The sequence below is a fragment of the Pleurodeles waltl genome, chromosome 3_2 (assembly GCF_031143425.1).
Source record: "Pleurodeles waltl isolate 20211129_DDA chromosome 3_2, aPleWal1.hap1.20221129, whole genome shotgun sequence".
Lineage (NCBI taxonomy): Eukaryota > Metazoa > Chordata > Amphibia > Caudata > Salamandridae > Pleurodeles > Pleurodeles waltl.
Genome location: NC_090441.1, coordinates 99978502 through 99990927, shown reverse-complemented (window position 1 = coordinate 99990927; position 12426 = coordinate 99978502). Strand labels below are relative to the sequence as shown.

Genomic DNA, 12426 nt, shown 5'->3' with positions numbered 1-12426 from the left:
TTTTATTAGTTTACAATGATAAGCAAACAGAATAGGTTTATTTTTTGTACTCCTTACAGAAAAACTAGGGCCCATATTTATACTTTTTTAGCGCTGCATTTGCACCGCTTTTTTATGCAAAAACGGCACAAACTTACTAAATACATTTGTATTAATCAAAAAATGACACAAATGCGGTACTAAAAAAGTATAAATATGGGCCTAGGATTGTTCTGCATGTTTCTACATCTTCCAAACTACTGCAGCTTTTGTTTTTCCTAAACTGACTTGTATTGAGTTGATTTTTATTTCCGTTTGCAACAAATATCTAACAGGTTTTTGATGTGCTGAATTTTGCACTAGCAGTTTTATTCTTCATGTTTGCGAACATGCTCGCTCTTTCATATGAAAGATCTACGCATCAAGGATTTAAGGGAAAGGTGATGGGGTGGACATGTATTGCCATATTCCTCCATATGGTTATGGAGCTCCTCTGTGACTTGCAATATCCTTATAATGTACGGGAGGGGGGACTGTATCCCTTATATGTTTTGTGGATGTGCAATAGCAAGCATAACATTGCTTCCATTATACTAATCCGATTAGTAAACATTATCTAAGACTACAATGGCATATTTTTTTAAATACCACAAATAAAACGTGTAAATATTACTTAATTGATCAGATTGGTAACATTGGGGGTTATTCTAACTTTTGAGGAAGTGTTAATCCGTCCCAAAAGTGACGGAAAAGTGACGGATTTACCACCAGCCGTATTACGAGTCCATTATATCCTATGGAACTCGTAATACGGCTGGTGGTATATCCGTCACTTTACCGTCACTTTTGGGACGGATTAACACTCCTCCAAAGTTAGAATAACCCCCATTGTCTTCAAGGAGGAAATGCGAACATTGCTGAAATTCTAATCTTACAAAAAGATATGCTAGGTCCTCAGCTTTCTACTGTAAATCATAAACTGTTTATTAAAGTGATGCAATAAATAAAGCATTGCTGGCCCAAAGCATTACACTAATTACGAACGGCCACACCCAGCCTTCTAAATGTCCACAAGCTAAGGAAATAGCCGGTCAAGGAATATTGGCTCGAACACCAGCTCAGCAGGAAGACTGTTCGCTGATCAAGTTTTAGACTGAGGTGTGCCTTCATTGAAGAAACAACTTAAGGGGAATACAAAATGCTCACTGTTAAGAGCAAACATAAACGCTTTTCCGCCCAGAATAGTAGCAATCAGTTTTAAAGTCTTCATACAAGTTGAGTTCAGAATGTATGACTTCAGGTAAAGGACTTTACTAGAGCAACCATATGATCCACACCACAAGCTACATCCACCACCTCCCCTGGTACAGTTACCTAGAAAAGAAGAAGAAAAAGTAGTCAGGACTACGACTTAAGCAATCTTATTAAAAAAAAAAAAAAACCTTGTAAGTATCACGTAATTACAGTTTTATTCCTATAACTTGTAGTTACTCAAAAATATACATCTTCGCCCAAGGGGCGCAACTCATTTGTTTCATATTATCTCTATTTTGTACAGCCCAGTGGCAATGCACTGCATATACATCTTCTAACTTTCAATTGAGGGCTGCAATTTGTAAGCGTCACAAGTGGGGGCAAAAGAAATCTATCTTGGCTATGTAAGTAGAGAATATATTTTGAGGTTTTTCTCTATAGAGATGAGCTGCTTTTTGCTAGGGTGTGCCACAATTAATAACAGTAACAACAGAAAATAATGAACATACATGGAATATAGGGCCACAAACAGCCCATGCAACCGGTAAAAACCATTTTCGTAAGTACAACCTAAACTGACTCGCAAAATAGGGTTTGTAAGTTGCTATCAGGAAGTGGCCTGTGAAAGGCATCTCTTCCTAATAGTTAGTCGCACTGGTATGTATGAATGGTTTGCGACCGGGAATGCGGTCGGAAAACATTTGTACATGATCACCAATTTCAAATTGGTGGTAAGCCATTCACAAATGTGAAGGTGTCCCAACGGGACCCCTTTCCCTTTGTGAATGGAGGCACTAACATGTTTTTTTTAATACATCCCATTTTCCTTTAACCACTTGCATGCGGAGGAGCTGTCCTCCGCCGCGGTGCTCGGACACAAGCCAGGGATTCCCTGCTGCAAACAACATCCTTGGGAGGTGGTGGAACAGCTTCCCCATCTGCCGGCACTGTTTTTTGGTATTCAGGGAAGTGACTATCAGTGCGTACAGCACACTGGTATAATTTCTCTGAAATGAAAAGTGAAATAAGCCGATCGGCTCATTTAATTTTCTCTTCTTCAGTGCTTGTGGTGCTAACTCAACCCCCCCGAGCAACAAACCAGACGGGAGGGGTATCATTGGAAATGGAAAAGGGAGAGTATCCCCTTTCCAATGGTACCCCTCCCAAGTGGATCCCTGCTTGGGAATCGCCCAAGGATGGCAATCCCCAAGCAGGGTTCCACTTCACTAGACACCAGGGAGGGGGAGAGATTTTGCTCCCCCTATATTTGTTTTTTTTGGCACAATTCAGTCTTTCTGCCACTATTATAAAAGGGGTAGATGCTGTCCACCCTGGGCATGCCCCCACCCCATGTATATGGGGCCAAAAGTCGTTTAACCCTCCCCCGCCCCCCTCCACCACAGAGGGCCAGATGGGGGCATTAGCCCGGATATCCCCCCGCCATCACCCCGCCTCCCGAGGGGGCAGAAAGCCCACTAGGCATTACAGTGCTCCCACCCCTTCCAAACACAAATGGGCTGTCTTTCTGCCCCCTACCGGATGCAGATGGGGGTTACTACCCCCATTCTGAACCCCGGTAGGGGGTGCAGAATGCCCGCTATGCGCCACAGGCTATTTTTTGTTACTGTAGGAGTGGGGGCTGAACCGGTATGGCACTGCCCCTAACCCCCCAAAAAAGGGCAGTCTTTCTGCCCCTCTGGGGGCAGAAAGCCCACTAAACACCAGGGAAGATTATTTTTATTTTTATTTTTTAAAGAAGAGGCATGGGGCCAAATAAATGGAGATAAAGGCCCATATTTATACTGTTTTAGCGCTGCATTTGCACCGCTTTTTGAAGGCAAAAGCGGCGCAAACTTACAAAATACATTTGTAAAGTCTTTCTGCCCCCTTTACCCCCCTGAGCCACACCCCGGACCTGGTGGAAGGGAGGGGGCAAATCACAGACACCACACTAGATAACAAAGAATTAAAAAACAAAAACAAAATTAGCGGGGTGGGGGCTGCCCACCACCAATGGCATTGTTATGCCCTTCTCCCCAACTGAAGGGTGTCTTTCTGCCCCCTCTGTGGACTAAGCATCTTATCCCAATGGCAAGCAAGAGGACATTTGTCTCTTTTGGGTTTTGATTTTAAATTTGGGCTAAGAGATTGGCTAGCTCCCAATATCGTTCCACTTGCAATGGTGAGCTGCTGCACTTTTTGTACTTGGGTACGCTGTCAGCTGGAAAAACCTACCAGACCCAGACACTTCTGAAAACTAAACATCTGGGGGAGTCCAGGGTAGTGTGCTTCACATGTACCCCACACCATTTTCTTACCCACAATGCCCTTCAAACTGCCAACTTTGCCCAAAATCATGCGTCTTCCCTACACTTCTGTGATGGAAGCTTTCAGAATCCTCATGAATCCACAAATTCCTACCAACTAGCACTGCCCCATCTGTACCCAAAACAATTCTGCCCTACTTGTTCAGCCTAAAAACGTATGGGAAAAAAACCTGTCCTTTTGGACCAGCTTTGTTTCCGTCCTCAATTTCTACATGTTTTTGGGCCTTCCCTGTCGCAGGCATTTGGCCCACCCACACAAGTGGGGTATGATTTATATCGGGAGACCAAGGGGGATGCTGGAAGTTGGAAATTTGTGCCAGCGCGGTGTTGGCACACAGAAATGGGATCTTTTAGCTCAATGTGAGGTTTGCATGGGATTCTGGTTAAGAAAACACTGATGTTAGGGATCTATGCAAATGTCTGGGTTTGGTAGTTTGCCCCAGACGGTCGCCGAGCCTGGACCAAAAAGGCAGGTGCCTCCCCTTGCAAAAACAGGTAATTTTCTGATAGATAATGTTGATGTCTCCATAAAACGTTTTGGGCCTTTCCCTGTCGCAGGCACTTGGCCCACCCACAAGTGAGGAAGCATTTTTATCAGGAAACCTGGGGGAATGCTGGGTAGTAGGAAATCTGTGGCTCCCCTCAGATTACAGAACTTTCCATCATAGAAATGTAAGGAAAATGTGTCTTTTAAGACCAATGTTAAGGTTTGCAAGGGATTCTGGGTAAAGGAACCTAGTAAGAGCCACACAAACCACCCCATTCTGGATTCCCATGGGTGTCTAGTTTACAAAAATGTGCAGGTTTGATAGGCTTCCCTACATGCCGGCTGAGCTAAGTCCCTAACTGTCAACCGGGCACATTGCAAAAAAATAAAAAATAAAATCAGTTTTAGGTGGAAAAAATGTGATGTGTCCACATTGCATTTTGGATCATTTCCCGTCACGAACAGCAGGCCTACCCACACAAGTGAGGAACCATTTTTATCAGAAGACTTAGGAGAACACAGAATACAGTAGAACAAGTGTTATTACCTATTTTTTTATCTCTGTATTTGCACCTTCCAAATGTAAGCAAGTTTGTAAGAAAGAACTCATTTTGAGACACGCCCTCTAATTCACACACTAGTAAGGGTACCCCCCAAATTCAGAAATGTTCAATTAATATCTATTTCTAAACTCCATATCTTGTGCCCATTTCGAAAATACACAGGTTTCCTTGATACCTATTTTTCATTCTTTATATTGTACCAAATTAATTACTGAATACCCGGTACACAACAAAAACAACTACAAGGTGTAGCTCAGTTATTGACTCTAGGTACCTCGGGTTCTTGGTGAACCTACAAGCCCTATATATCCCCGCAACCAGAAGAGTCTAGTGGATGCAACCATATACTGCTTTTGAAAATCTGCCATAGTTGGAAAAAGTTACGGATGAAAACTTAGACACAAATGGCTGTTTTTTTATCAACTCAATGTCAATATTTTCTTTTCCAACTGTTACTTTCTATAGGAAACCTTTAAAGGATCTACACAAACAACCCCTTGCTCAATTAAGAATTGTGTCTACTTTTCAGAAATGTATAACTTTCCCAGATCCACTATTGGCTTCACACCCATTTCTACCACTAACTAGACAGAGGGTGAAAGCACAAAAAATAGGAGAAATGGGCTCGCTCTCAGTAAAATGCCAAAACTGTGTTGAAATTTTTGGTTTTCTGATTCAAGTCTGCCTGTTCCTGAAAGCTTGGGAAGATGGTGATTTTAGTAACTGCAAACTCTTTGTTGATGCCATTTGCAGGTTAAAAAAAAACGGACACTTTCTTCTGCAGCAATTTTTCCATCCTTCCCCAAAACATTTTTTGAAAAAATTGGCGAATATTTTGGTTAATTTCTCGGTCCCTTCACGGGGAATCCACAAACTCTGGGTACCTTTAGAATCCCTAGGATTTGGAGTGGATACCTTATGTGGACAAAAAGTTATGGGGGTCTAAGCGCAAACTACCCCAAATAGCAAAAAAAGAGCTCAGCACTGGAAGGGGGAAAGGCCTAGCAGTGAAAGGGTTAATTGAGCTGCATCAAAAAGAAAAAAAATATTTCTTTAAAAATCAGTCAGTCAGGAGGCCACCACTCCTGAGACTGCCGGTCATTCTCATTGGGTTGCAAATTGTGACCTGCCTCATGAATAGTAGTAATGAGGTAGGTCCCTTGAGACCCATTTGAGAATCGCAAACATTGTCTGAGACACTGTTGTAAAACAGGTTTTGCAACTTGCAAGTCACTAAAATTCGCAATTTGCAAGTCGCAAAACCTGACAGACGTATATGTGGCCCTAAGTCTGTAAACAAGAGAGCATATGCCATTTTCATTGTTACCCTTCTAGCAGGAGGAACAAATAAGAATCTGCATTTTTGTTCTAAACATAAAATTAATTGAAGATTCTGCAAAAGCTACTGGTACGAGAGTTTTTTTCTTACCCTCCATGGGAAATACTGGTCATCGCTTCTTCCAATCCCTAGACAGCCGCGAAGGTTTTTGCCCCACACAAAAAGCTCCCCACGGTCTGGAAAAGGGTAAAATAAATGAGTGTTTGAAAACAGATCGAAGTACTCCTGAAAGTAAAAACCTTCTTATGGGAGGCAAGGCTAAGCAAATGGCTACTGTGCTTGCCACAGAGGTTGCAACGACCACACCTGAAAGCAGTTCTGCCACGTGATTCCCCTACACAGTTGTCTACTGCAACGGTTCCCAACCTGTGGTCCGGGGACCCGTGGGGGTCCGTGAAGACTCTTCAGGGGGTCCGTGGCTGCTTAGAAAATGTCATAATATTAACAAATTAGGTCCCCAGCTTTCACTAATGACTCATTGGGGGGGGGGGGGGGGTCCCTGGATTCCAATAATGATCCAGTGGGGGTCCCCGGGTTCCAGTACTGATAAAGTGGGGGTCTGCAGTAGACCAAAGGTTGGGAACCGTTGCAGTAGACAATTCTCTTGCAAAGGCCAGGCTGCAATAAGAAAAAATACGTAAAAGGGTACAAAGTATGTTATATCATCAGTTTCATGAAACTCTTTTGGGATAAAGAGGAGGTATGCATTATCTTTGGTATGCCCATGAGGCATGAACTTTCCCCTCTGACCTAAAACTGACCATTCCCTCAGTGTGACAGAGAGTATACCGGCTCGTCCACCTGCCCAGCAACAGCATGGTGTTATACTGCGTTTAGCTGTGTCTGATGAATAGAGACCATCTCAGTATGCAGAACTCCACATGTTGGTAATGTGGCTAAAGCTGCTACATTTTGAGAATCGCATGCCTAATGTACGCAAAACCTGTGCTGTGCAAAGTGGCAGACTGTGTGTTGCAAAAAAAAAAAATGCAATGTACCACATAGGCAGCGCGAGTCACAAATACCTATGAAAGTCAGAATGCAAAAAAGGCACTGGCAAAATGGCATTCCCCCGTCCTCGTGGTGAGGAAGAAAATGTATCAATGCTTTGTGACCGTACATGCCTTGCAAAAAGTATTGCAATCTCAAGGTTTCCTTTTAAAAACTGCCCTATGCTTTTCTTGTGTAATTCATCTTGGGAGAGGGGGGTGTAAGACTGTGGCTCAACTCCAAAGACTAAGTGCACATGAACACATAGCTCACCAGAAAGTAAAATAACACAGGTGGTCTCACCAGCATCCACATCAGAACCCCAGACTTCACAGATCTGCGACAGTACCACTAGAGGTGAGTTATTTAAAGAGACACTGCTCAGCACAAGCGTAGCTTAGCCCAGGAGTACGTATGACCTGACGAATGCCTCCAACCCAAAAAGACTCCAAATAAGAAGAAACATGTCTATAACCAGACTTCCAGTGATCCTAGCAGTCTTAGTAATAATTTTGTGAAAGGTGGTGTATGAATAGAGGTTTAATGTCTTCTATTCGTAAACCCTTTCACTTTGGTCCTTCAGTGTCACATGGCTAAATAAAAGATATATAAGAATCTATCCAAAGTGAACAGCTGACTCTGTAATGAAGCATGACGTGGGCGAAGGATGGATGTCACCACACAGTCTACATACAGGTCAGTAACACAAGGAAAGCAGATTGCAGTCTGAGGTTCTAATATTTTTGTATGTTCCCATTTACAAGGAAGATATATTGTAGCCTCATAAGATTATTCCCCTCACTCCCTCCCAGTTGGAGAGTACCAACTGGATTTGTCAGTCCATCCCACTTACACAGGGAAGCTATCCATGGGACAACTGTGAGCACTGGGGGAGCCGACAGCTGAGTCCGATGGACCACAGTCTTTGCCGCTGTCTTTGCTGCGCTGTTTTTCTGGTATTTCTACCTCTGCCTTTTAATGGACAAGGGTGGGTTTAACTGTAATTTGTGACTGCAGAGGGGGGGGGGCTCCTATCTCTTGCAGACTTCCTTCTCTGTATACACAGCTGGTAGCATGACTCCCCAGAAGGATCCTCCCTGATGAGAGATTTCTGTAGATCCTTGCAACCTGCCTCTGTGCCATACAAATTGATACCGCATAAGACAAAGAATTTGCGAGGTCAAATCACAGGCACTGTGCTAACACAGAGCTGTGATGTGATGTGACCTGGTCACTGATAAATTTGGCCCCAGTCTCATGAAGTAATGGCATCTGAAGAGACGCTGACAAATCTAGAAGCAAGGATAGGCCGGGTGGCTATACCCATACCTCTTCTAATTGGACATGTTGCCTTCTGCGATCAGGAAGTAGTACACTGCCAACCACGTTCTGATTTTGAATAAATAGTGCTCAGGGTAATCTCAAAGCCTTCAAACACTCCCCGTCCCTAGCGATTTGTAATTAACATATATTTGTGATTTCTGTTTTCAGTTTCTTTACGCAACGGCTTGTGGAGGACTGCCATATACTGGCTCGCATACTGTAGGAGGCAATTTATGGTGGCTATGTCCTAGGATGAAACCTCAAGCGTAGCTGTAGAAGCTCAGCTCATAAAAGGGGGTAGTTACAATCTCCTTTGACAGGAGTGACAGTGTGTACACAGTGGCCCTGTCCCCTCCTGCAGGGAAGTGGGGTTGGGTCCTATGATCCGTTTGATACTTTATAGTTAGATAAACATATTGAACTGAATATTCCTACCTATGGACATCGGACACCAAAAGCCAATGGCGTTAAGTGCCATTGTGCAAAGAGATGGTTTTGTTATATTTGTATGTTAAAATATGGATATTTTCATTGTAAGCCATAATGTTGTAAATAGAATATTTTGTTGAAAGCACTACTGTGAAAATATGCATATTTGTCTTGCACAACCTCTTCAAGTAACAGAGCGTAATAGCAGGGGTTATCTGTAATAATGCCTTCACTCGGTGGACCATTACTCTATATTTATTTTGTTGGGTATAATTTATTGATAGGGATAGTGAATTGATATTAAGGGATAAATGGGCTGGTACCCTATTTACCTTGAGTTCTGGACGCCGAGCTATTTTGCATGTTATGTAATTTTATGCAAAGCGTACTATCACTCGGGAGGTATCCTGACCTTCACCGCTAACCAAACACTGACTTTACTCCTAGATTCCCTTGTGTTTAAAAACTGAGCTGTCTTTACGACAGTGCTAAGGGTACTTGAATACCTACTTAGGATGATGATTAAAAGTTCTGTATTTTGTTTGGTTACTGGTCATATGTTCAAAAATACATTCCAAAAGTAGCACATGGTAACAATAAAATGGACATCTTGGCACTTACTATTCACAGCAGCAAAGTGGCCGAGCCCACAGCGAATTTGAGTAACTTTGACATCTGGACTGAAGTCGGATAAGCCAAACAGAGTAGGAGGGATCATTTCAGGATATTTGGTTTCTTGCAGATTAGGTCCTTTGCCAAGAATTCCATATCCCCAGACAAACACGTGTCCTTCCTCTAAAGAGACAAAAAAACATGATCAGCATCAAATTATAACATATTACAAACCTCAGAAGCGCATGTATGCTGCCACAAAGTGAATCCCTGCTCTGAAAAAAACACAAGTAAATCCAAGGAACACAGGGAAAGTTCAGGCAATCTGGAGAAACGCAAAAAGACTGTATTATAGATTGTAGGTGTAACAACATTCAGACTGGTTATCTAGTACGGTCAATAACTATACATTTTATTACAATTATTATTACAAATCAAAACTAGGCGGCTTACATTTGCAGTCTGAATAATAAAATCATAAGTTAAATTCCACAATTTTATTTTAAATTCTAATTTCATTTCCATTTATACCGCTGTGGTTATCAGCTATTACATTTAAGAAACAGTACAAAGAACTGGATTCCTTTCAACCACTTCTGGCTCCAAGATTGCCCCCACCACCATTTGTCGCGGGTGAGGTAAGATGAAAGAGGGGAGAGAGACAGTAATACATACTCTAGCAAATCGAAATGAAATGCCGATGTCTAAAAAAAAATACAAATAAAACAAAGTATGGTCCATAACGAGGTTTGAAAAATTTGCATTTTATCAGCTAAGTACTAAAAGAAGTTTGAGAAAACCTTAGTAAAGGGAACTAGACAAGGGCACCTTGAACGTTTTCTGTTAGACTTATATGGTAACAGCTTGTCCTATCGATTTTATTGGGAGGCAATCTTTATCTGATGCAAAAACTCTGTACAAGCAGAAATATGGTTCAATTCTGCAATGTTTTCCAAATCGCTAAATGGGGTTCAGACCGGGTACTAATTGCTTATTTGAAAGGGGCATGTTTTGGCCATACCATCAAATTACTGAATGCAACCCTATATATCAATGGTTTGCAACCATAATTCCAGTCACAAACCACTGATAGGTATCCAACTGCCAAGTTGGGGTGGCAAATGATTTGCAATGGGAAAGGGGGTCCCCTTTTCACTTATTCCATTTGGGAACGGGGGGTGGGGGGGCAGCTTGAGGGGGACGATTACCAACTCTCACTGAAGTTTCTCAAAATGGAAAAGCTGTTAAGCAGTCCTGTTTCTTATAGAAACTCGAGCTGGTTAAAAAAAAAAAAAAAAAAGTCTGAAAAACATTCACAGGGATGGTGGTCTGCCATCTCTTGCAGGCCACCATTACTGTGAATAAAGTCAATCAGCGGTAGCTGCAATTCAGTATTTTGCGAACCCACCTGAGTGCGCACAGGGTGGTTAGCAAAATCAGGTACTGGTTGAAAAAAGCCAGGTTGCAAATGTGACCACTTTTTGCCACCAGTGTTTTCATACATCAGATTCCTCATTTACCCAGCTTTTGAGAGGTTTAGTTTTGGGAGATGGTATAACTGAAAACGACCACTGATGGAAAAATTTGTTCGGACTCTCTGCCAACAAAGAGATCTATATAAAGGCTTGGATTACATGTTTAAGTTTCCTCTACACAGAAACGAGGAGACCGTATGGGGAACATACACTAGTAGGCCCAGCACAAAAAAAGTAGTTCAAGGAAGATACATTGAAATTTTATGGCAAAAACTGAGGCTCATATTATGCTTTCTCTTTTCCATTTAATTTAACAGCAGCGCAGTCAAAACTACAAAACCCAAAAGGTTAGGAACAGTAGCCAATGGGGAACAAAACGTAGTCCTTGATAATGAACCAATGAACGGTGAGAGCGCCCTCCTAGTAGTTATCTTGCCTGCGAACAGCCTTCTTTTCTTGCTACTCGCGGTCAAGATAAGTACTCGACACGTTTTTTGCTTATATATTGCATTGCTGTTTATCCATAATATTTATTGCTCTCATGTTTATTTATAACACACTGTGCACTCGCGCGTTCCTGACAGTCGGCTTGTAGCCGCACACCCCGTTCGTTTTTGCTTCGCGCTTCATTCCACTTGAAGTGTTCCCCTCACACATCGCCATTTTTAAACGGCAGCGCCTGAGACGAACGCACAATATTCTAGGCTCCTTTTTCCTCACCTCAAAGGAGCGTTTTTGGCAGCAATTATTCTGCCCTCAGCTGCCTTTTACTCCGACGCTCGTCTCCTACAGAAGGCTTCTTCCTTTCTCCGATTACAGTAACGCCCTTTTCCCCACCCAGAGGCGGGGTTTCAGTCTTGGTACCAGCCAGTGGAGATTTTAACCCTTTCTCCACTGTTTCAGACCTGTTTGTCCCCAAAAAAATGTCACTATGGAAATTGACAGTTCACCTTTGGCGGACAACCAAAATGAGGAGGATGATTTTGTTAAAGACAATTAAAATTACTTTATTCAAGTCTCAGTGGAACAGGCAGTTTCTGCCTCCATGGATAAATTATCTAAGAATTTGGAAAAGTTTCAATCTTGTGTCCAAGACGATTTTGGCCCAGTCTGTAGGGGATAGCAGAAAGCGCCCTTTACCCAAAAATGCCACTAATATGGCGCTGTTGGTTGGTGAGTCTTCCTCACAAAAGGCAGAGAACGTGGTTCCTCACAGGCCTCCCTTGAGGGAAGGGTATTCCAATAGAAAATCATCTATTAAATGCTCCAAAAGACCAAACATATTTCCTCTCCTATAATAATTTCCAAGATTATGGACACAGATGATGAGCTGGGTGATGCAGCCTCAGAGGCTGACAAATCTGATAAGGACATTGATGATCCTTTTAGCGCTCCTCCTCCGAAAAAGTCAAAAACCCAGGCAGGTCGCTCCCCCCATCTGCCATGCAGCCCCCTGTGGGTTGAACCTCCGTTGCCGCTTTTGCCGCCTGACTACTCGCTCCCTTTTTTCTTTACCCCTGCGCTTGGCTTCTGTGCCACTTCGTTTTTTCATTCTGTGCCCCTGTGTTTTGCTTTCTGTACCCCTGTGCTCTGTTATCCCTCTCCCGCCGTCTTTTCCCGCCGTTTTTTCCCCTCGCCGCTGAGCCCC

General features: G+C 42.7%; 1 protein-coding gene across 1 annotated transcript in view; it reads right to left on the bottom strand.

Annotated features, from left to right (window-relative positions):
* Positions 1-938: 938 nt before the first annotated feature.
* Positions 939-12426, bottom strand: part of RCC1L (RCC1 like) — a 109593-nt gene continuing 98105 nt past the window's right edge. The window contains exons 9-11 of the mRNA XM_069226912.1: positions 9313-9486; positions 6040-6125; positions 939-1353 (exon numbers count right to left, since the gene is read on the bottom strand). Coding sequence (XP_069083013.1) covers positions 1276-1353; positions 6040-6125; positions 9313-9486 — 338 coding nt within the window. The 3' untranslated portion in view covers positions 939-1275. The remainder of the gene's footprint in view (positions 1354-6039; positions 6126-9312; positions 9487-12426) is intronic.